General features: G+C 32.6%; 1 protein-coding gene and 1 long non-coding RNA gene across 8 annotated transcripts in view; one reads left to right on the top strand and one right to left on the bottom strand.

The window, feature by feature from the left end:
* Window positions 1–78: 78 nt before the first annotated feature.
* Window positions 79–23,922, bottom strand: part of LOC115888435 (septin-2) — a 61,141-nt gene continuing 37,297 nt past the window's right edge. Inside the window, exons 3-8 of one of the 3 annotated variants that reach the window (XM_030908182.1) lie at window positions 21,625–21,813; window positions 12,705–12,855; window positions 11,258–11,423; window positions 2,718–2,871; window positions 2,564–2,657; window positions 79–259 (exon numbers count right to left, since the gene is read on the bottom strand). In XM_030908182.1, the coding sequence (XP_030764042.1) occupies window positions 164–259; window positions 2,564–2,657; window positions 2,718–2,871; window positions 11,258–11,423; window positions 12,705–12,855; window positions 21,625–21,813 (850 nt within the window). In that variant the 3' untranslated portion in view covers window positions 79–163. The remainder of the gene's footprint in view (window positions 260–2,563; window positions 2,658–2,717; window positions 2,872–11,257; window positions 11,424–12,704; window positions 12,856–21,624; window positions 21,814–23,922) is intronic. The other 2 variants (XM_030908186.1, XM_030908190.1) reach the window with 2 other exon arrangements.
* LOC115888451 lies at window positions 5,453–7,364 on the top strand. Of its 5 annotated transcripts, XR_004051269.1 has the most exons (4): window positions 6,173–6,539; window positions 6,596–6,670; window positions 6,889–7,063; window positions 7,122–7,364. It is a non-coding gene; the product is annotated as an uncharacterized LOC115888451 (long non-coding RNA). The 5 variants fall into 5 exon arrangements; XR_004051266.1 differs by having other exon boundaries at window positions 6,168–6,539; window positions 6,596–7,063; XR_004051267.1 differs by having other exon boundaries at window positions 6,171–6,670; window positions 6,872–7,063.

Genomic DNA, 23,922 nt, shown 5'->3' with positions numbered 1-23,922 from the left:
GAAAATGGATAATTATGAATACACTTACACGTTAGCTAATAAATATTTTTATTAACAACTAATTACATCAATAAATAATTATAAATATATAAAAGGAAATAACTATATTATTATGATTCTTTCTTTGGTTCTAGACACTGATTCACTCAATATACAATATTTTCTACACATCAATAACACTTTCATGCTTCCTTGTATCGTGAGCATTTTCTTTGAGTTTCTCTTGCATTTGGTTAAGCATTTCTTGCATTCGACGAATCTAAATAAAACAAATAAAAATATATTCATATTGAAAATCATTGGTTTAAATTTACTATGTTATTATTGCTTAGTAATTATAAATCTTAAAAAAACTTAGTCACATTTTTGACATAATTTCTTGTGTCGTTTTGGGTTCTTTTGTCTATTTACCAAATGTGGTTAAATACCAAAACTGTTATTTCTAAATAACATTGTAACTGTTCCTGTTATTTAAATATAACAGTTAAACATTTCAGAAATTATAAGTGATCTTTAAGGCCTATTATTTTACTATAATGCTCTAACAATATCAATAAATAGCAAGAAGCAGTAAAAAGGTAAAATCAGTATTTCCACAGTCTACAATCTGTGCTACAATAGTCGCAACTCGACAAAAACAACTGGTGACTGTTATTTTGGCCTTCTAAATTAAGGAAAATAGTGATTCGCTTACTTAAAAGACTGGTAAAATTCTTTGCAGCGATAATACCGACTTTAAATTTCCAGCCATCGAGCCAGAACATTGTTATTTTCATATATCTGATATTTTTGAAAGTAAAAACAAGGCTGGCAAAAATCTATTGATTCGACGATCCCTATACCACATCGCAAGCGGTTCTATTATCAACGCACTATTTTTGTAGTTTTTACCCAATATTTTTTAGAAATGACAACTACAACGCAATAAAATTATTTTCATACCTGTTATCTTTTAGTAGGTACAAAGATTGCGAACTGTTATTTCTGAACAACAGCACTAAAATAATTGTTAATTGTATTTTTACATGTTTTCATAAACGTATACGTATTTTCACTTGTTACATTTAGAGACAGGGAGTTACCTATTTATTATTATTTTAGAAATGTTATACAGGGTAAGTCTTAAATAAGTGCAAATATTTTTAGGGATAGTATATTTCCAAAAATCCTAAAAATTGGGCATTTATAAAAAAAATTAAGTTACAAGACATATAGCACCTATCAACATATGACCTATCAATATAAATGGTAGATTAAATTTACAAGAAAGAAAACCCAGAAAAGATACAGTGGCTCTCAAAATTTAACCAAAAAATCATTTTTTTTTATTTTGAAAGTAAACCTTGGTGATTTTGGAGTTATTTGAGAAACAGTGAAGAGAAAATATGTTTCTTTTATCGAGATCTACCAGCCCTGAAATTATTTGCACTTATTTAAGACTCACCCATTATAGAAATAACAGTTCGCGCCAATACATTGTTACTTCCTTAGATTAAGAATAAAAGTTACTTCCAGTAAACAGAGGTGTAAGAATAACAGTGCGCTGGCAACAATTGCTTGTAATGTAAAGTCGAGATCGCCGAACTACAAAATTTTGCCAAGCTTGTTAACTCTGAGATGTGATGTAGTGATCTCTGAGCACCAGTTTGATGGTCACCACGTTACAGCAATTACAAGAAATGTTGAACACATATACCTAGATATACGAGACTTTGGGGCTTAACTTGAACATCAATAAAACTAAAATCATGTGCACTCCCCTGGAAGATCACAACAATGCTATAAAAATCGGAGAAGAACTATTAGAATATGTAGCGGAATTCAATTACATCGGCAGTTTGATCTCGGAAAAGGCTAATCTCGACTCTGAAATTCAGCACAGGATTAGCAGCGCGTCAAGAGAATTCTGGAAATTAAAAGACAGGGTTTCTACAATCATGACTTGAGCACGAAGACGAAACTTGCAGTGTGCCGAGCAATAATAATCCCCACCATGTTATATGGAAGCGAAACCTGGGTGCCGTACCGCTGACACATAAACACATTAAACAAGTTGCAACAAAGAAACCTTAGACAACTCTTAAGAATCAAATGGTTCCACCATGTCTCAAACGTATCAGTCCTTGAAAAAGCTAGCTGCGAGAGCGTTATTGAAGTCATGATTACAAAATCCCGCTTAAAATGAGCTGGTCACGTATGCAGAATGCAAGAAAACCGCCTACCAAAATCTTTGCTTCACGGTGAGCTTGTAGACGGTAAAAGGAAACTAGGTGGACAACTCAAAAGGTACAAGGATATTCTCCACGAAAACTTAAAGGTGATAAATACGCAGAATCGTGAGAAGAAGCAGCACACAATATAACACAATGTAGAAGAATTGTAAACTCAGTTAACAGCAACAACCAAAAAGTAAAGAGGCAACAAAGCAATGAGATTTTTGAATGTCCGGAGTGCGGAAGAGAGATAACATCACGTATCAGGCTTTTCAGTCACAGAAGCTCATGTGTATACTCCATATTGCCACACATTTAGCGGTTAAAGGTTAATATTAAATTTAACTCACTTCTTCGTCCTTCTGCAATAACAACCTATCTGTCTCCGATATGTCGGAATCGTACGGCGTGGAGTCCCTTTTCAGCTTCCTTGAAAACGAAAGGCTATATTAACATTTTTAATGGTGTTCATGCTAGCGACAATAACGATCTAGCAGCTCTTACCCCCTCTCCCTGGCGTGCTGCGATATTTGCGAAATGCACTGCGCTCTAAAATTTTCGTAATGAACGTCTTCCGTAACATCTTTCAAGTCTTGCATGTGAGTCGAGATGATCATGGTTCTTAGTTTGATAAAGTCGCTGTGTTTCGGATTCTCCACTAAAAAGTAATAAATTTAGTGTCTTTGTTAATGTTATCTACATAGAAATATACCGGGTGCCTCTCAAAAGTGGCTCACCCCCTATAACTTTTTTATTTTTTCAGATAAAATAACGAGACTTGGTACGTTAGTATATGTCATAAATCAGGATTGATTGACGTATTCAATTGTATTTGATCACTTCCTGTTTCACCGGAAACTACTACAATTTTTGATTTGTAAATGGCGCATCACCCTCGGTATTTTTTTACTTTATTCGATAGAAAATTACATTCTGAATAGAATGATATTTCATATGTCAACTTTTGACATTTTTGGTTAAAATCTATTTTAAATTTCAATCTAGAGTGCCATGACTATGTTAAAAACACTAATTCTCAGTCAAGGAGCCTTTGAAAAATAGATTGGATCGTCTAATGTTTTTAGTGTCTCGTCCTGGCCATCAGTTAGAATATGCTCAAATCAATCATATCGCAATTTTTTCAAATGGAAAGAGGGTGGAGCAATTTTTTACGAATAATTTGACACCACACACTTGGTATTTCGAGACAAATTTTCGTTACGAACCGCAAGTTATAATTTCAAATAAACCATATGCGAAAATGTCAAAAGTTGACATATATGTCATTCTATTCAGAGTGTTATTTTCTATCGAATAGAGTAAAAAAATACCGAGGGTGTCATTTAAAAATCAAAAGTTGTAGTCATTTCCGGTAAAACAGAAAGTGACCGAAAACAATTGAATACGTCAATCAATCCTAATTTATGTCATATACTAACATACCAAATCTCATTTTTTATCTAAAAAAATAAAAAAGTTATAAGAATGAGCCACTTTTGAGCCGGCACCCAGTATATTTAAAAAAAATAACATAAAAAGACGAGTTTTTGTATCACAATATACCAGTGGCGGATCTAGGGTAAAATACGTCGTGGGCAATGACAAAATTTGGCGCCCCCACATTTCAAAAAATGTGTAGACATCCCCCCCCCATTATGATGTTTGCTATAGATAGATTTTTTACTACTGGTTTCGGATATACTTATATTTTGCCGCCCCTGTGCCGAAATTTTACTTGTAGGTATGATGTTTGCAGAAACTACTAACATACCTTATGTGTGCATGCCGTGCGTGATTAGAGTTTGTATCTATTGATTTCGGACACATTTTGGCGCCTAGCGTCGTGGGCAGGTGCCCACCTTGCCCACGCCTAGATCCGCCACTGCAATATACAGGGTGGTCCAAATAATGTAATCGGGAAACTTCGGCAACATATTGTGCAGATGAAAATAAGTAAAAAAGTTCGTATAAATGTCCTAAAATGCTTAGTTTCGGAGATACAGGGTGTAGAAGTTTCATTTTTATTTCGATTTTTTCAAATAATTTTTGAAAAACGTCAACATTTGGATGAAAATTGGTGTCCGGAAGTTTTTTTTGACATGAGAAATTTGATTTTTTAATTCAGTCAATATGATTCCTATTTGTAGGGGTGCCTACATGTGTTTTAACTGTTTTGAAGAGTAATAACTTTTCGTCCGTACCTGTATTACACTACTGAGTGAAACATTTCCGCCGTATTTTGCGCTTAAAATATCTCTTGGTAAATATCGCTACGAGTAATACTTTTCAAAATAGTTGGAATCAAAATAGTCAATACATGTCATCATTGACATAAATTAAACATGTCAATAGTTTGGACTGAAATAATAAACTTGAAATTTTTTTTGCCAGATATTTAATAGAAACTGTTTTTTTTTAATAAATCTTATTTTTTTCTAGAAAAATTTAAGATTTATTTTAAAAAATAAAAAGTTCCGAATTAATAATTTCAGTCAAATAACTAGGCATCTAGGTACTCAACATTCAGACAACTACAGACAGACGAAACCAAACAAATTTTTTTCCAAATATTAATTATGCTTCAGAAATTATTTGGAAAAAACCGACATATAAATGAAACTTCTACACCCTGTACCTCCGAAAGGAAGCATTTTAGGACATATATTTATAAGAACTTTTTTACTTATTTTTATCTGTACAATATGTTGCCGAGGTTTCCCAACTACAATTCGGGCCACCCTGTATACATATAATACACAGAAGCCGATCGTTTTACGTGACATATTTATACGCGGTCGATTACACGCGTTTGCATTTTTGACACCAGTTTACTGACTTATTTATGTGGTTCACTTACACGCGGTTTTATTAATTCCATATTAGATTAGAGGTTTATACGAGATCCGGCAATAGTGCGGCGGGCATCTCTAGCTTCTATAATAAAAAAACTTAGCAATTTTGTTTATGTGCAGACCTAAAGTGTGTATTAGGATGTATTTCAGGAAAATATTTTAACTTCTACAGAGTGGATCAAAAAAGTAGTGGATCGAGAATCGAGATGACATTTTTTAAATGGAACACTCTGTATATTATTGCATTTTTGGCTTCCTTGTTGATCACTTTACATAATCCTAAAATATTATTAAGTACTTTTTGATAGTTTCAGATATATTAATAAATAAATAAAAAATATATTATTAGCCATTATTTATTATATTATTCATAGCCATCGCTGACACCGTTTTTTTTTTCGATCATACGGTATTAGACACTTTCTAATAAGTTTTCATAGATTTTTTATGTAGCTCTTGAAAATACGTTTTAAATGTGTGTTTTAAACCATTCTGTAAATTTCTTACTCCAGTAAATTTTGGGAATACTATGGAGTGTAGAGGTAAGGAGAAATAACTCTTATGGGACTTTTATTGAAAAAGTGGTCACAAAATGGGAAGAATAAGGGTTCGCCAAATGACCACAGTGGCGCTAAAAACGCATAATTCTAAAAAATGAAAAGTAACCATAGATAAGAGAATAAAAATAAATATAACCAAACATTACCCAAAAAAAGTTTTTTTATTTTTTAGAATATAAAATAATTATTGTTTATCAATATTTTGTGCTTTATTTATTATTTAACAATGGTTAAAGTGTGTGCGGTACGAAGTTGATTGAATAGCTGATGGAAAAATAAAGAGCAAAGGCAAAGCCTGTAAAATACATAATATAATTCAGTATTGTATTATTTCTATTATATGTAAAAATTAGAGTCAATCAAAAGTGTAGTAAACATTTTTCGTAAGATTATTGACATACATGTTACAAAGTATACTTTTACAATCCTTTCTATAAAGTTACAACCTGAATAAAATTTATTTTTAATGATTTAAGTTTGACAGACATGCACAATTGCACAAATTGTTGGCATTTTTTTAAACAAATAAAAGTAGGAAATAAATAAAGTTGTAGGTACTTTCAAGAAATATAGTTAACTGTAAGTGCTGTATTTTAATAATCTGTCAAAAATCAAAATCATCAGGATAATATTAGGTATTGATTTTCAAACAAGAATTAGATTACAGCGATGGTCAAAAGCATTTAGATATTGCTTTGAAATCTACAGATAAGGTATGGCAGTTTCGTTTTAAAGAACAAGATGTTAAAGTTTATGATAAAATTGTCATCAGAAATACTGTCCACTTGCAGTATTTACATAGGAAAATGTTGGAGGATGAAGCTCTACCTACTGCCTCAGGTTAATTTAAATTCTGAGTTGCAACAACAGCAACAAGCAAGAAGGGCACCATTAAATGAATATTATACACATAAGTATTATTATACAAAGAAAGAGTAATGTTATACACATAAATATTAACATTTTGTAGAGCAACAACAGAATAAAAAACCAAAATATGAACACCAGCAACTAAAACAGGAACCATTAAATGAATATTATATACGTAAGTACAATTTGATTGAATAAAAAACAGCGTCAGCGATGCCTATGAAATGAAGATTGCTGTCATTTTATATGTAAAATGATATGGAGAATGTCATCGAGATGTTCATTTCCAAGCCAACTGCACGCCGTGTTTTTTCGATCATACAGTATTATTATACACATAAATAGTAATATTATACACATAAACATCCCTTGATAGAGATCAACATTTTGTAGAGCAATAACAGCATCAAATAATGGAAATAATGGACCTTATTGCACAAATCAAAAACAAAATTTCAGCATTACTACTTTATTGGTTATATCAATAAAAGAAATTGAGTTTATCAGTCTAGATCCTACAAGCAAGCAGATCTATCACATAATTTTAAATGAAGATTTATCTATTATAGTATGTATAAACACTTTGCATCTTTTATTCAATGTTGTAATGAATTAACAAATTCCAGGTAATTTATTCTAATAACGAAAAAAAAACTTTGGATCAAAAAATATTTTCTTCTGATGAGGTTTATGAATATTAAAGTCTGTTGAAGTTTGGCCATTATGTGTTGGTATACAATTTATTTATGATGTTACAGTAGTTAAACCATCCGAGTACGAAACATGTTTAAAATCCACTATTCTTAATGAATGGAAACTACCAACTTAAGAGGAAGCTAAGAGAAAGGTTCTATTGGGTGGACTACAAGCAGTAGCGTGTCGTGGATAAAAGGGCGGAGGGGGCGAAGACCTTAAGGGGCACAATGATCAATAAAGGATCAAATAAATTACAAACTTCTTTTTTAAAAGACTACATAAAAACTTTTATTTTTTTTTAATTATAAATGTGTTTATTAAAAAAGTTAGTATACAAAACAGTTATTTCAAAGATGCAAGCGTCTTGTTTTAACCGATTTAAAATATAAGAATATAAGAATCAATTATTTCGTCTATATTTAGATCCTGGGCTGTGTCTGCTTCAATACTAAGAAGTGATAAATAATTGGTTCTATCTTGTGTGCTGGTGCACCTCTGGTAATTATTAATTCTTCCTAACCTACTGAAAGATCGTTCTGCACCAGCATTGTTGGTGGCTATCGGCTATAGTGTAAAAAATCCTCAGTAATGCACATAAAGATGGATATGAAGACTCTAGGTCATTGGAAATTAAAAATGATAAATATTCGTCAGGTCAGTCAGGTGCAAGTTTGTTGTCATCAGCATTAATTTCTTCTAATAGACTGCAAAAATGTTTATATTCGTCAACTAAAAAGGTTTAACATCCGCTTGGTACAGTATAAGACATTTTAAATTGTCATCATTGATGTCCATATCCAATAAACAATTATTTTTTTTTGGCATATATTAAGGAAGTCTTCAAATCGATTCTCTAGAGTACCAGTTAAAATGTCTAAAGTACCATAAAGCACTGATATCTTGAAATTATCTTCAGAATTTTGATGTAGGTAATCATTCTGTATTTCATCATGATTTTTTTTTATTCTTCTTTGTCTTTTTGTGGAAAATGATGTTGACGTATTGCATTTATTTGCCAAAATAGTAGCCTGTTTTTTAAAATTTTCAAAATATCTTTCACTTCTTAATGATTTGAGATCTTTAGTTACCGCAGTAATCATATGAGCAGCTGTTACATAAGTTAATATTAACCTTTTGCAAGTGATTGGACAATATATTAATTTTATTCAGAACTTCATTATAATCGATTATATTTCGGTCGGTGATTCCTCGAATATATTTCCATCGCGACTGCTTTCGTCTTCTTCTTTGGCGGCACCGGCGCAACGTTATGTCTAGCCATTGTATTTTTATTTATAGACAATGGTCTAGCGTTAGCGTAGTTTCCTACCCATATGAAAACTTTCGTACGTATACGCCTACTTCATTAGAGATTTAAATTATTAAATATAAGTAAACATTAAAAAAACAAAAATAAAATGTGAGAAATATATACGTCATTTTTTATCTTGAAGAGTTAAGGGCACGGTAGGGCACCGTTTCTTTTTGCGTTAAATTTAGTTTTTCTATTTTTTCCTCAAAAGGCGCTAGAGGCGCTAAGCTCATAGGGGCGGAGGGGGCGTTCGCCCCCCCTGGCCCCCTATACGACACGCCACTGACTACAAGGAAAAGGGATATACATGAGGATCTGGAAGGGCTATAACATTACGTCTCAAGCCATGGGACAATAGGAAACGAAATTCAAAGGAAAATATTACAATACGTGGGATGCAAATTATAGTGCAAAGAATTGAGAAAAAGAATTATTAAAAGTAGTTATTGTTACGATAGTTAAACCATCCGACTACCAAATATATTTAAAATCCACTATTCTGAATGAATAGCAACTACCAACTTGGGAGGAAGCTGCGAGAACGATTCTATTGGGTGAACTACAAGGAAGACATGAGGATCTGGAAGGGCTATAAAATTATATTATTCCACGTCCCAAGCCATGCAAGCCATGTTGGAATAGCTGGGAGTGAAAAAGAAGATAATACTGCACACGATTCTTGTCTAGAAGTAGTTGATATTAAGGTAGTTAAGCCATCCGACTATCGAACATTTAAAATCCACTATTCTGAATGAATGGCAACTACGATGGCAAAACGTAAATAAATACTTGTACAGTATAAAATTACATTATATTGGCTTAATTTTTATACTAAATAAAATGTGTTACGTTATTTTTGACCTGCATTATATTTATTTAAATCCCATATCATCAATTAAACTTTAAATAAATTTTCCCAATTATAATTAACATTAATTTTAAACTAAAGCTTTTTTTCATCTTGAATGAGATTTACGAAGTAACTTATGAGAAAAAATAAAAAAGAGGCTCAGTCTATTGCTTCTGAATAATCGATAATAAAACCACATGTTGACTTACTTTTATACTAAATAAATGTAGGTATGAAGTTATTTTAAAGCTGCATTATATTTATTTTAAACCCATCACCAATTATTACTTTAAATATTTTTTTTCTTAATTATAATTAACATTAATTTTAAGCTAAAACGATCAGAATAATGTTTTCGTCGTCTTGAATGACATTTGCGAAATAACTTATGAGAGCAATAAAAAAAGAGCCTAGTCTATTGCTGCTAACTAAAAATCTGTAATTTATTTCATGTGACATGAAAATAAATTTGTATTTTTTTGAAACCCGCGGCTTCACGTATATGATTCACGTCAAATATTTATGTCTTTTGAATCAGCTGTTCTAAAAATGTTCGGCGCATGTCTTAAATTTTAGGTTTTTGCTACAGCAGCGCCATCCTAATTCTTCCCTTTTTTTGACCATTTTTTAATGCACGGAGTTGTTTCTCCTCACCTCTACACTCCATAGGGAATACTAAGAAAGACGTTATTTTCTAAATTAAATATTTATCTACATACATTGACCTCGAACAACTTAATTTTATGCCTGAGGTCGGTGCAATCAAAGTGTAATAAAATTGTCTTTAATGCCCAATAAAACAGTTCACATATCCAATAGACATTAACAAAATTATCCAATAAAAATGCTATTAATAGCGTATCTGATATCATCCGAAAAACTGTTAATTCGAAAAGGTGACACCTTAAAAACATGTTTGAAGGCCTTAAAATTGAGCGTTGTTCTTGTGCAGTTTTTTGAAAAATATGTATCTAGGTAGTTTAAGACAATTTTTCAAATCCAGGAGCCCTCGTTTTACGCGGACGTTACGTTTCTTAAAAACACCGCTTTAATCGAAACCGCGTATATTGAAACATCATTTTTATTACATAAACTTTGGTGGGTAGAAAATAAGTGCAAATATTTTTAGGGATGGTATATTTCGACCCCATAAACATAACATTAATACAAATATATATATTTGATATCAATTAAACTTTTAGTTACGTAATCGAAAGCGCGATTTTTAAATCCATTGTTGCCAACTATGGAATATTCGGCGCCGAGCTGAATAACTGGAATTTAAATTTCCCGCTGGGGATTCAGGTGATAGCTCTGCAGTAAAAAATGTCAAGTTGCCACATTTATTTATTTATTTCCTGACATTGTCATTCGTTTTAACACTTCAGTTTTGTATTATGAGTTTTTGTTTTAAATGAATTGTTTTGTGATACTTTAAGCTTAAAAATGTTTACTAGCAGACCTTGCAGTCGCACATTGTTCTTTTAAGAACCTCTTTTAGTGCGAAGTGTACAAGATAGCTTAATAGCCGTAAAAAACTCATCGCAACTTTATTAGAATATTTTGAAGGGGAAAGCGGTAGTAATGGCCCTTTAGGTGCCTTAAGTGCTGTTAAGGAAAGGAGTTTTGTTGATTTAAAATAATAAATGTTTATATATTTATAGTTAATTTATTTTCCTAAAATATTTTGATTAAAAGAAAATATTTAAATTGGGCAACGTTGTGCCGGTCAAGCTTAATCACGTCACTAAATGTTTATTTGGTTTGATGTATTGTTTATATAAACCTTTTCCTATATCTAATACGGAATTTATAAACTGCGCAAAATAAGTTACTGGTAAAAATACAAACGCGTAAAAATATGTTATTGTGGACAAAAAAAAATACTTAATATAATTACTTACCATCGACTACACCCCAAGGATACTGTCTTCCTCTGATTTTTCTTCCCGCCACTTCCAAAATGGTGTTGCTACCAACTACTGCAAAAGGTACACTGGCTTTTAGTTCGCGATCCTGCTGTTTAAATTCTTCATCTTCATCGCTGTCACATTCCGGAAATTCGTACATCTAGAAAGAAAATAAAAATACTTTTAAAAGGTTATATAGGGATGAGTTCTAAATTCTAAATAAATGCAAATATTTTAGAGGTACCGTGAAATGGGGTGACTTTGCCTCTTGGGGTGACTTTGCCAAATTCCGTCCGAAAATATGTTAGACGTAGCCGTAGCCACTACTTGAAAAGAACGCGTTATGTGTTATCGGTAAATTATGGGTGGAGGCGCCCCACGTCTCGGAACGTCGCTAAACGCTTGCCGTCAGTTGCGATGTAGCATTTACAGTGCTGTGAAGCCAAATCTGTTTTTAAAGCCTATTTTGTGCGTTTCAAACTTCTACGTGGCTGCAATACCTAACCACGTTATATTGAGGTAAGTATTATGCAGAAGTTCGTTATAATATTGAGGGTGATGAAGCATATTTTACGTAATTATGCTTTTAAATGGGGTGGCTTTGGTCTATCAATAAGAATAAGGAAGAGGGCAAAGACACCCCATATAAGCAACTAACTTTGCCCATCCAGTTTTTTACTTTTTTATATATATTTGTTTAATAAACAAAAAAGCGTATTATTGTTGTGTTATCCTTATTACCACTTATAGCATAGACCATGCGCATTTGAGAAAATACAACAATTTTTGAAATAAACACGATTTAAAGTTCAGAATTGGGCAAAGTCACCCCACTTCACGGTAGTATATTTTGACCCCAGAAACACATCTGAGATTCTTTTCGCGAAAAAAAAAATTTGAAATTTTTTGAAAAATTTTTGGAATTAAAAAACATTTTTTAATTCCAATTTCTAGTTAAGAATTTTTAGTTAAAAAACATAATATTGTTATAATATCGCAACATATTATGTAGTAGATTAAATTTACAAGAAAGAAAATCCAGAAAAGATCCAGTGGTTCTCAAAATTTAAGCAAAAAGTCAATTTTTTAAAAATTTTCAAAGTAAAATATCTCGGTTATTTCGGACTTATTTGAAAAACGGTAAGAAGAAAATATGCTTCTTTTACCGAAATCTACCAGCCCTGAAAATATTTGCTTTTATTTAAGACGCCCTGTATATGATACCGGGTTAGGCAAAAGTCTGGTCCCGGCTAAATATGAAAAACCCATGATACAAAGCCAAACACCGGTAAAATTATATTTTTGAAATATTGGATATGCGGTATATTGATAATCGGGGATTCAAAAATCGTGTCTGCGGTGTTTCATGACTTATCGTTTTTCCAAGATTTGAAACGATTAATTAAAATTGCACAGAATCTAATATTTAATTAAACCTTACCTGTATTTCGTGCTCCTTAATATCATGCAATATATTTTTCTTTAGCTTATCAACTTCGGAGGTAGTTAATGTGTCCGCTTTGGCAATAACCAGTACTATGTTTACTTTACGATGTAGTCTCTTGAGCATTTCTAGGTCCATTTGGCGTAAACTGTAATAAAAAAAAAACAATAAAAGAATCTTACAATGTCTGTACAATCAAGGGATTTTTCAAAAAATACAGAATGTCCCATTTAAAAAAAAAACAGTATACAGTGGGCTCTTGTTAATTCGAATAATAGCTAATCTCGATCCCGCTAGTTCGAAATGTTCTGTAATCCGAATCGTGAAAGGTAAAACTACGAGGTATAATTATTATTTAAAAAAAAATAATCAATTATCAAATAACTGTTATTAATATCAAATTTATTCCTGGAAAGTTAAAGTAAATAAGCATGATTTTTAATCCACCCTCGATAGTCTGAACATTTTTTTAATCCAAACTCGTCTTGTCTTTATTAGTTCGGATTATTGAGAATCTACTCTATAAAGTTTTGACCCACCCTGTATATGCCAAGAAAATACATTGTGACGGAAAAATATACACTCTGTATGTTGTCTACTTAAAAAATTACAAGCGCAACCTTATGGGCGATTTCGTGGCACAAAATCTGTCCGAGATTTAGTATTAGCTTTGCGCCGCTACGAGCTGTGCACTGATAGTCGTTTACAGGGCAGCGGACAAAGAATACTGTACCGTCAACCGTCAAGTACCTTAGGGCTCGAACACACTGACGACCAGGTCGCACCTACCTCTAAAACCATTAAGTCAAATGATATAGCGCACACTAACGTCCTGGCCGTCCGTTGGTCGTTGCGACCAGAAGACTGCACGGAAATATTATTATTTTCTGCCGCTTGTTGCCGGTTTTCTTCCAAATTAATAATTTTTCAGATGAAATCCCTCAAATTCAAGGCACAATATTTTATTTTCTATAAGATATAGTGTTTTAGTGTAGTTTTAGCACACGTGCAGAAAATCCAAAGAAATAGTATACAGTGAGTAAGAGTCGATTTAGACAGTTGCCAAGTCGGTAGGCCATTGACCATGATATGGCCGAGGACCGAGGTTCGGAATCCGCGTAAACAAAGTAGACCCCGTCCAGATTAGCCCTGGCAGCAAAAAGGAGACGTTAACTTGAAATCTTTGCTTTACTTTTTCTTTACTTAATAGTTCAGTCATTGGAGATTTTTACTTGGAAAAAAGTCCGGAAGTTTTGAAATTTTGCAGGTTTATAGATTTTGGGGTCCCTAACTAAAATCCATAAAATGCACATTACCAGACTTGCCGCCGGCGCCGCCATCTTGCCAAGATGGCGCCCAAAATCGGTATTTGCAATGAGAGCAAAATTAAAGAGAATAAAATTTTCTATAAAAAATGTTCTATGAACATTTTTGCTAAAGTCAACCGTTTAGGCCCAAAATCTCTGGAAATTTTTCAATTTTGCGTAAAATATGATACCTATATGTATAGTCGATTTTCCGAAATCAAATGTCGGTTAGGGTTCACTAAAACGAGTTTTAGTTTAGTTTCTTCAATTTTGTCATGAAGCAGTGGCGTATCATTAATTCGCTCATTAATTAATTAATAATTAATTTTAATTATTGAAAATGTGTACTTGTTACTTGTTTCCCACACCACCCAAGAAGTAAAGTACATGGCGCGTTTTTTTAACGTGGTCTCCCCGGAGGCCTACTCCACTAGGTAAATTACAAACTTTAACTTATCTGCACAAACCCGACGGACCTGGCTCATTGATGTCAAAGTCGATCGTGTCTGCCATACTGGGCTCATCAGGGTGGTCACTCAATTCAATGAGGGATATCTACAGGCAAGTCCAACTCCTCTTCATCGGATTCGTCGAGTGACACTTCAGTAACGTTGTCACAGGATTTCCCATTGCAGTATGCACAAATCATTGAACATTTTAATCCTGTTTTTCTGCATCTGCAGGCTTTACCACAGTTTTTGGTTTTGCATTTACAGAATAAAAATACCAATAGGGATTTTGGAGCTGGATCTGTCAACATTGTGACTGGAGTAATGCCTGTTTTTGTTTTCTTCCAACCCCATTCTTCGGCATCTTTGGTACAACCAGACCAATGATGAACCTGGTGGTAAGTTTGCAATAAATGCTGTCCAGCACGACAATTAATTATTCATAAATTAATGAGCGAATTAATGATACGCCAGTGTTTCATGACAAAATTGAAGAAACTAAACTAAAACTAGTTTTAGTGAACCCTAATCGACATTTGATTTCAGAAAATCGACTATACATAATACATATAGGTATCATATTCTACGCAAAATTGAAAATTTCCAGAGATTTTGGGCCTAAACGGTTAACTTTAGCGAAAATTTTTATAGAACCTTTTTTATAGGAAATGTTATTCTCTTTAATTTTGCTTTCCTCAATTTTTTGCGAAAAACGCATAGTTTTCGAGATACTTACAAACAACCGATTTTGTGCGCCATTTTGGCAAAATGGCGGCGCCAGCGGCAAGTCTAGAAATGTGCATTTTATGGATTTTAATTTAGGGACCCCAAAACCTATAAACCTGCAAAATTTCAAAACTTCCGGACTTTTTTCCAAGCAGGCTCCTTTTTTGATCCCCAATGACTGAACTATAAGACGTAAGGGGAAATCAAATGAGCCTTGTCACGAATTTGCCCATTATAGGTTGCGTATCTTTCCAATTCTTTCAATCAACGTTACAACTTTAATATAAAAAATATTTAATCATCATGCATATCTTTGATTTTTTAAATGTGCGTTACTATCAGTTACTATTGCCCACTTTTATTTTATAAAGACTGAAAGAAATTCGGAATGCTTGGTCATATTGTATATTTTTAAACGAAAAATATCAATAATAGGTCAAAATTAGGCACAAAAGTTGCTATACAAGCTTAACAAATTAATTATACAGCGGCTTCAGAGACTAATTAAGTATAGTCACGCACTACGCGCTGGGCGGCAAAAGTAACAACAGAAAAATAACATAAATTAAGTAAAATGTTATTCTTTATGCTCTGCTAACTAAATTAAACTCGCCACAGTACCGTTTATTAATTTTATTAATTAAATAACTGATGTTCTCAACTGTAACATTAGAAACACGCCAGTTACATTTTAGCGTTATCATTTAATGCATTTTTTACTTCAATTGGTCTATTATAGTATATGAGTATTTCACATTTTATATTCTGCATTGACGGACTGAATACGGACAAAACATTTTCATATATTTTAGAGTTCACTAAATTTTGTTCCGAATCTTTGAATAAGAAGACTAAGGAAGGAGCATATCAAAAATCTTAGGTACACCGCGATGGGCCTCAAATATGGCCGACTTAAATTCCGGTTTATCAGTGTCGTTCTAATTTTATTTAAAAAATGTAAAACTATGATGTAGGGTAGACGTGCGGTAGACTCAATAATTTGTTGTTTTATTTTACGTTGTGCATAAATGTTGGTAGTTATTAAAATTGTTATAAAAATATATAATTCTAATAAAAATAGATAAGTTATAATAAGTATTTATTAACATAAACATCCGATACGCTACTGAAGCAGGTAAGTCAAATTAACGTATCTAAATTCTTTGACATCTAATGTTTGACAAGTAATAAATAAAAGCTAAAATGCAAGAAAAATATATAATTTAGTTAATTTAAGTGAATTTCATAAATGATCGGTTTACTACACGTATGTATATTATATAGTCACTTACTAGCGAAAAGTTGTTCCATTATTTCACTCAATTTTTGCCGAGATTTACCGCGCGCTACACAACCAACTATTTTAGAGTCTTTTTCGATAAATCGCGATAGTGTCACTGTTAATTTAAGTTCTGCCACAATTTCCATCTAGATTTACTAGCTTTGTACAACTATCAGTAGTAGAATAAATAATAAATAACATAAAATAAGCTGCGTAAAGACTGACAAATCCACAAAATTTCAAATAAAATTCAAATGTGTCAAATGAATCGCCAAACAGAACTGTCAAGGATCCCCACCCTAGAGTGCTTTTATGGTGCTTTTTCCGCCCACCATGCATGAATACATGGTTAGCATTATGCTCCTTCCTTAGTCTTCTTATTCAAAGTTCCGAATTAAAATTGAAATTCATAAAGATATCTACCGGGTACATCTCAAAAGTGGCTCACCCCTATAACTTTTTTATTTTTTCAGATAAAAAAAAACGAGATGTGGTGTGTTAGTATATGACATAAATAACGATTGATTGACGTGTTCAATTGTTTTTGGTCACTTTCTGTTCCACCGAAAATTACTACAATTTTTGATTTTTTAATGGTACCCTCGGTCATTTCTTACTTTATTCGATAGAAAATGACACTCTGAATAGAATGACATATCATATGTCAACTTTTGACATTTTCGCTTTAAAAAAAAATCGTATTTTAAATTTTAGTCTAGAGTGCCATGGCTGTGTTAAAAACACTAATTTTGAATCAAGGAGCCTTAGAAAAATAGATTTGATCATCTAATGTTTTTCGTTTCTGGTCTTGGCCGGTTAAAAGATGCCCACATTATGGTAGGCTATTAAGATCGGCAAAAAAAAAGTTTTTTTAATTTCACTCAAAATGAGTTATTTGGATCATAGATGACTTAAATAAAAAAAAAATATTTTCATGTCTGTCTGTCTGTCCGTCTGTCCGTCTGTAACACGATAACTCAAAAACCGCTAAACCGATTTTAACCAAATTTGGCACAAAAATACTCTGGCACCCGAGAATCTGGCCATTAGTTTTTGGTTGGGTGGGGGGTTGGTAAGGGGGTATGGGAGGGGGTTACAAATTTTCAAAAATCGTAACTCCAAAATTACAGTAGCTAGCGAAACGCGGTTTTCAATTTAAGATTAGGAATAATATTTGCAACAAAATTTGTAATAACATCAAAATCAAAGTCGCAGTTTTTGAGATAAAAAAAATTGAAAAAATTCCTTTACTTTAAAAGTAAAAGAACTGCCTACCAATTTTTTCAAATGGAACAAGGGTGGCTCATTAGCGTATTAGGAAAAGGCATTTTTGTACGAATAATTTGGTACCACAACACTTGGTATTTAGAGTCAAATTGTCGTTATGAACCGCATGTTACATTTACAAATAAATCATATGAGAAAATGTAAAAAGTTGCATATATGTCATTCTATTCAGAGAGTCATTTTCTATTGAAAAAAGTAAAAAAAACGAGGGTGCCATTTAAAAATCAAAAGTTGTAATCATTTACGGTGAAACAGGAAGTGACCAAAATCAATTGAATACGTCATTCAATCCTAATTTATCGAGTAATTTATGTCATATACTAACAGACCAAATCTCGTTTTCTTATATGAAAAAATAAAAAAAGTTATAGGGGTGACCCACTTTTGAGACGCACCCAGTATAAAAAGATCAGAGTTATTGTGAAAAAGAGTTCCTTTTGTTTCGAAAAGTTAAGATGTTTAGGACATACATTAATATGATTTTTTGTTAGAATATGCCCAAGAACCTTTCCCCCAGGTCCACCCCCTTAAACATTAGCATTGTCATTAAGGAACACCCTCTATATACTTAATATTATAATTAAAAATGTTCTAAATATCACTATTAGTACTTTTAACGTTATGTCAACAAAGACAGTGATATCTAAATCAGTTTTTAATCTGTTTAGGCTATTTATAAACTATAAATCTTGTTAAGTGGCTTAGAAGCGGTAACGGTATTAACCTAAATAGCGACAAGTAGCTCCGAAACCTTAGGAGGTTGGTGTCATTCGCTGAAGACGGTGTCATTACACCTTGGTAAAATAATCTGGGAACTGCTTAATCGCGTTAGGTGAAATTCAGTGCATAATTTGATTAGTTTTTAGTCAATATTGTACATAGCAAATTAAAAATTAGTACTTCCAAAAAATAGTATCTTAGATTATTATTAGATATTACCACAGATAGTACTCTTACATTTGATTTTAGACTACTCTTTTATTGTAACATTTTAATATTAGTATTAATCAAAAAAATGTAGTAAAATAACGTTTTCAGACTCGTTACATTGTGATCTAGCTTTCCGAAAAAGTCTAGATCAGAGGTTTATGGTTACAGACTCATTCCATTAATATCACATAAATAGTGAAAATATACAGGGTGGTCCGAACTGTGTTCCGGAAACTTCGGCGGCATATTCTGCAGATAAAAATAAGTAAAAAATTTCGTATAAATGTATGCCCTTAAATGCTTAGTTTGGGAGATACAGGGTGTAGAAATGTCATTTTTATTTCGATTTTTTCCAAATCATTTCTGAAAGTTAAGTCAATTTTTGGATGAAAATTGGTGTCTTGGAGTTTTTTGACATGAGAAATTTGATTTTGATGTCAATATGACTCCTACTAGTAAAGGGCGCCACCTACATATTTTTTAACTGGTTTGAAGCCATGGTAATAAGTTTTCGTCGGTACCTGTATAAAACTACTGCGTAAAAAAAATATACATTTACGACGTTTTCCACGTGAAAAAGGTCTCTTGGTAAAAATCGCTACGAGTAATGGTTTTCGAGATATTTGTTGACTAAATAGTTATTAGACTGAAATCATAAATTTGAAATGTTTTTGTCCTAAAAGTTTAAGAGAAACTGTTTTATCGTCATTTTTTGCAGAAAAATTTATGATTAAGTTAAAAAAATAAAATTTTCCTGAATTTATTATTTCAGTCAAATAACTATCTACTCAACGTGTTTATTTTTTGTTCTTAATGACATGACATTGACTATTTCCATTCTAAATATCTTGAACGGTTACTCGTAGCGATTTTTACCAAGAGACATTTTTTACGTAAAAAGTTACGGAAATATATATTTTTTCACTCAGTACTTTTATACAGGTACGGACGAAAAGTTATTACTCTTCAAAACAGTTAAACACATGTAGATGGCGCCCTCTACAAATGGGAGTCACATTGACATCAAAATCAAATTTCTCATGCCAAAAACCTCCCAAATGGCAATTTTCATCCAAATATTGACGTTGCTTCAGAAATTATTTGGAAAAAATCGAAATAAAAATGAAACTTCTACACCCTGTATTTCCGAAACGAAGCGTTTTAGGACATATCTTTATAGGAACTTTTTTACTTATTTTTATCTGTAGAATACAATTTATCTTGCTGCCCAAGTTTCCGGAATACAGTTCGGACCACCCTGTATAAAGTGGTGTGTATTTTAAGTTTACTTAAAATATTTTTGAGAAGCTTATAGCAAGCCAGATCATATCATTTATAAATATACAAGGTATTCTATTAAAAAAAAAACATATAACTATAGTTCATTTCTTCAAAAATATTCTTTTCGTAGACATACTACGCCACTGTATTCTACGTACAAAGTTCTACAATAAACAGTTGTCACATTCTCGATACCATTCACAGTAACAGAGATACGGGAAGTGTCCCAAATTGCAACATTTTCAAAGAGACCCAGTAGCTCAGAAACGAAGAGGGCTACAAAAATTTTGTTTACAGCATCTTCCGTTTGACAAAAACGGAAGTTTTTGTTGTTGTGGGACAGGTTGGTGCAAACCGCACCCTTCTATCATCACTAATAACGGATATACCGTGATCGATGATTTCAACTAAAACGGGATACCCTGTACTGCGAAAATATAATTTTACTCCCACGCGACGACGCGACTACCGATGACTGCCAAGAAGACTGCCTATACAGTCGAACTGATACCAACGACTGCCAAGAAAATGTACAGGTAATTCCAATAGTAAGATACCCCTCGCATCAAACATTTTAGATTATATAATTATGAGATAACCTTAAATAAGAAAATGCAAATTTAGTTCATATTTCAAAAGTGGTATAGAATATGACACTATGGTAATTTTAAATCGGCAATTTAATGGGAAATCTATTCAGCTAAAAATATATACCATTCCATTAAAAATATATAACTTTAGTTTAAAAATGTATAACTTTAATTTAAAAATGTGTTTATATTGTGCTCTATATTGGCAGCAATATTTTTGAACTGTGAACAGGAAGTGGCCAAAAAGAATTGTGTACGTCAATCAATCCTAATTTATGTCATATATTAACATACCAAATCTCGTTTTTTTATCTTAAAAATTAAAAAAGGTATAGGGGTGAGCCACTTTTGAGACGCACCCGGTATAGGGCTTTTCGGAACCGTGTTTACAGGTGAGGCGTGTTAAAAATGTCAATTTTCACTTATAATATCACAAGAGCTTAAATTATTTTCGGAAATTTTTTTGAGGGCACGAATATTTTGAAAATTATCCCGAGTCGAAGACGAGGGATAATTTTCCTAATATTCGTGCCCGAAAGAAAATTTCCAGGAATAATTTAAGCTTGCGTGGTATTCGATAAGAAAATTTCACACCTAAATTTGAAAAAAATATATTAATCCAACATGACATTTTAAAATAATTTCAATTTGTTAATAATATTAACAAATATTATTATATTTTTAATTAGTTACATCAAATGCTAAAACTCAAATGGGTAATATTTCAATATATAGACATTGTAGTTCATTCACATTATGATTGTAGATCTTATGTTTACCTTTTCAACTGTCAAAAAATTTCCACTAAAGTTTCGTGGCGCCTCGAAAAAATTTCCGGAAATTTTTTCAGTTGCCATGGTAACTAGTCAACATTAAAGCATGTTATTGGTTGAAAAGTAGAGGTGTGAAATTTTCTATCAAATTCTAACTTATTTTAAAAATAAAAACAAACATGCTTGCCTTCTCAGCGATAATTAAAAATACAAAAATAATCATATAAATATAAATAATAGACAGTACATTTATTAACATGTCTAAGATTCGTGATTAAAATGTCTTACTCACCTGTGGCCCCAGGGAGGAATGAAGTATAAACAACAGTGAACTCGATTATCTTGGATGTTTCTTCGGTTCAAGCCGCTTTCGTCTGTGAAATATTGGCGAAACTGTTCGTCGATGTAATTTGTGCACACCTTCCAGCTATCTTCGCAGTTTACCGCATCGCCGAAGCCCGGGGTGTCGATGATGGTTAATCTGCAAGATAATCAACGTTATTTATCAATAGTGATTCGTAAGTGTAAAGAGCATATCGTTATAATCAACAACTAAATTTAATTGCAGTTGATTTTTCGGCCGTAGAAAGGTTTCTGCCAACAATAAATCATATTTAAAAAACTTAAGGACCCTACAGACTACCTTCTTTTTTGTCATTTTTAATCGCCAACGACGATTAAAACTGATAGTCTGTGGCACAACACGGATATCATCACCGTCGGTGAAAATTTCTGCCTTTGCTTGAAATCTTAATCGTCGGTTCATCCATGCTCGTGAAAACGGATAATGTGTGCGCCGTTACTTTTTAATCGCCAGTCTTTCACATTTGTGCACGTGTACATGTAACATTTATTGTTGTACCATTTGTATGGTTGATGCTATTTAAGTTTGTAACTTTTTCAAAAAAATTAACCAATATGGACCTACGGTATTTAAATGAAGAGTTTTTAATACAGTTTATAGACGTTGTCTATATGTCCTTGCTGGTTGTGGAAAATTATGATCAATGATTACAAAAATCGCAACAAAAAAAGAGACCTAAAAAAAAGGAGGTGGATGTGGAAGCTTCTCTACAAAGTGTATTAAAAAATAAAAAATTGTATTTTGTCGAATTCGGACTCCTTGATGAGATAAACGCAATTTTATTAATCATAATTAATAAAATTAAATTAAAAATAAAATTATAATTAATTAATATAATAAATGATAATTAAATTATATATTTTACCTAATTTATTATTAAATATATTATTACTATTAGTTATTATTACTATGTCTAATCTACAGCAATTTCAAACAAAAAAATAATGGTATTTTAAGATAATTACAAAAACCTCATTTTAAAATGTTTTAATATCCTGTAACTCTAAAACTGTGCTTTTCCATACCCACGTTAATAGGAAATTTTTTTCATGTTTTTTGGTAAGAAATCAATGTGTACTTATTTAAAACTTTTGCAAATGATATTTATAACGTGAGTATATTTTCCCAATAATATTTCTTTTAACATAGGTTTTAAAACGACACATATTAAGAGTTTGTGCCTGCTAAGTATTTCTGCGTCTCAAGCATGTCACGCCATATCTGATTTTATGGGCGTCCTGCGCTCCGATTTAGGGGTAAAAGTATTCCTAGAAAAGCGTTCAAAATCGAACGATGATTGGTCGAAACAATTCTGTTTCGAAAAGAAAGTTTGAGAATATTACCTAATGTAGAAAAATACACATATTCCGACGCACAGTACAGTATTGAGTGCGGTGGCGTGAATAGTGTGTCAGTTAAAGTAAAGTTAATTAGTTAGTTAGTGCAGTGATATAAGCAGAAAGCAGGGTGAGTACATCTCACTAAGTGTCGTAGTTTATTAATTAATTAGATCATGAATATTTTGATAAATATATTGATACGTTTTGTTAGATATCATTTGCGTACACATATTATTAAATATTACATTAAATAACTGCGCCGTATACATGCTAGGTCAAAATATAGAATATGAAAGTTAGATAGGGTTAGTAATTAAATAATGCGGCGGTATACCGATGCGGCAGCTACGTGAGCTTTGTTTAGATAGGCTATTGAATCTCTTTACTCTGTAGAGTCGGTGCTGTCTAGTCAGGAGGAGCGCAAGGATAGGCCCGTTAATGTTGCTTGGCAGGATCTGGGATCCCGTAATGTCATAGTAGCAGGGACGCGATTCCTCGTAATGTCGCAACGGTGTAGGGAGTAAAATCCTGGTTATCACCGGTTTTTATATTGTGCCTCTGGGCGTAACCAGATGCGGGAGCGGGACCCCGAGAGATTCAGCCGCTGTATCCGGGTCTTCTGGTTCGTCTAGACCGTGCCACGGGGGGGCGTGGACGGGGGCAAGACAGTACGTTAGTATTTGATGAGATAAGTAAATTTGTAATCAAGAGAGAGAGAGAGATTGGATAGTTCTTTTATAAAGTACCTAATTAGTTAATATGATAGCCACGTAAGCTTTAGGTGGATTAGTGAATTTCTGTTCTCAGTAGAGTTAGTACTGCTTAGCTTGAGGAAGCGCAAGGATAGGCCCGTTAATGTTGCTTGGCAGGATCTGGGATCCCGTAA

This window comes from Sitophilus oryzae, unplaced genomic scaffold (assembly GCF_002938485.1).
Source record: "Sitophilus oryzae breed Bouriz unplaced genomic scaffold, Soryzae_2.0 scaffold_1167_pilon_pilon, whole genome shotgun sequence".
NCBI classification, from domain to species: Eukaryota; Metazoa; Arthropoda; class Insecta; order Coleoptera; family Curculionidae; genus Sitophilus; species Sitophilus oryzae.
The sequence above is the reverse complement of the archived record's forward strand: the minus strand, read 5'-3'. Positions and strand labels throughout refer to the sequence as shown.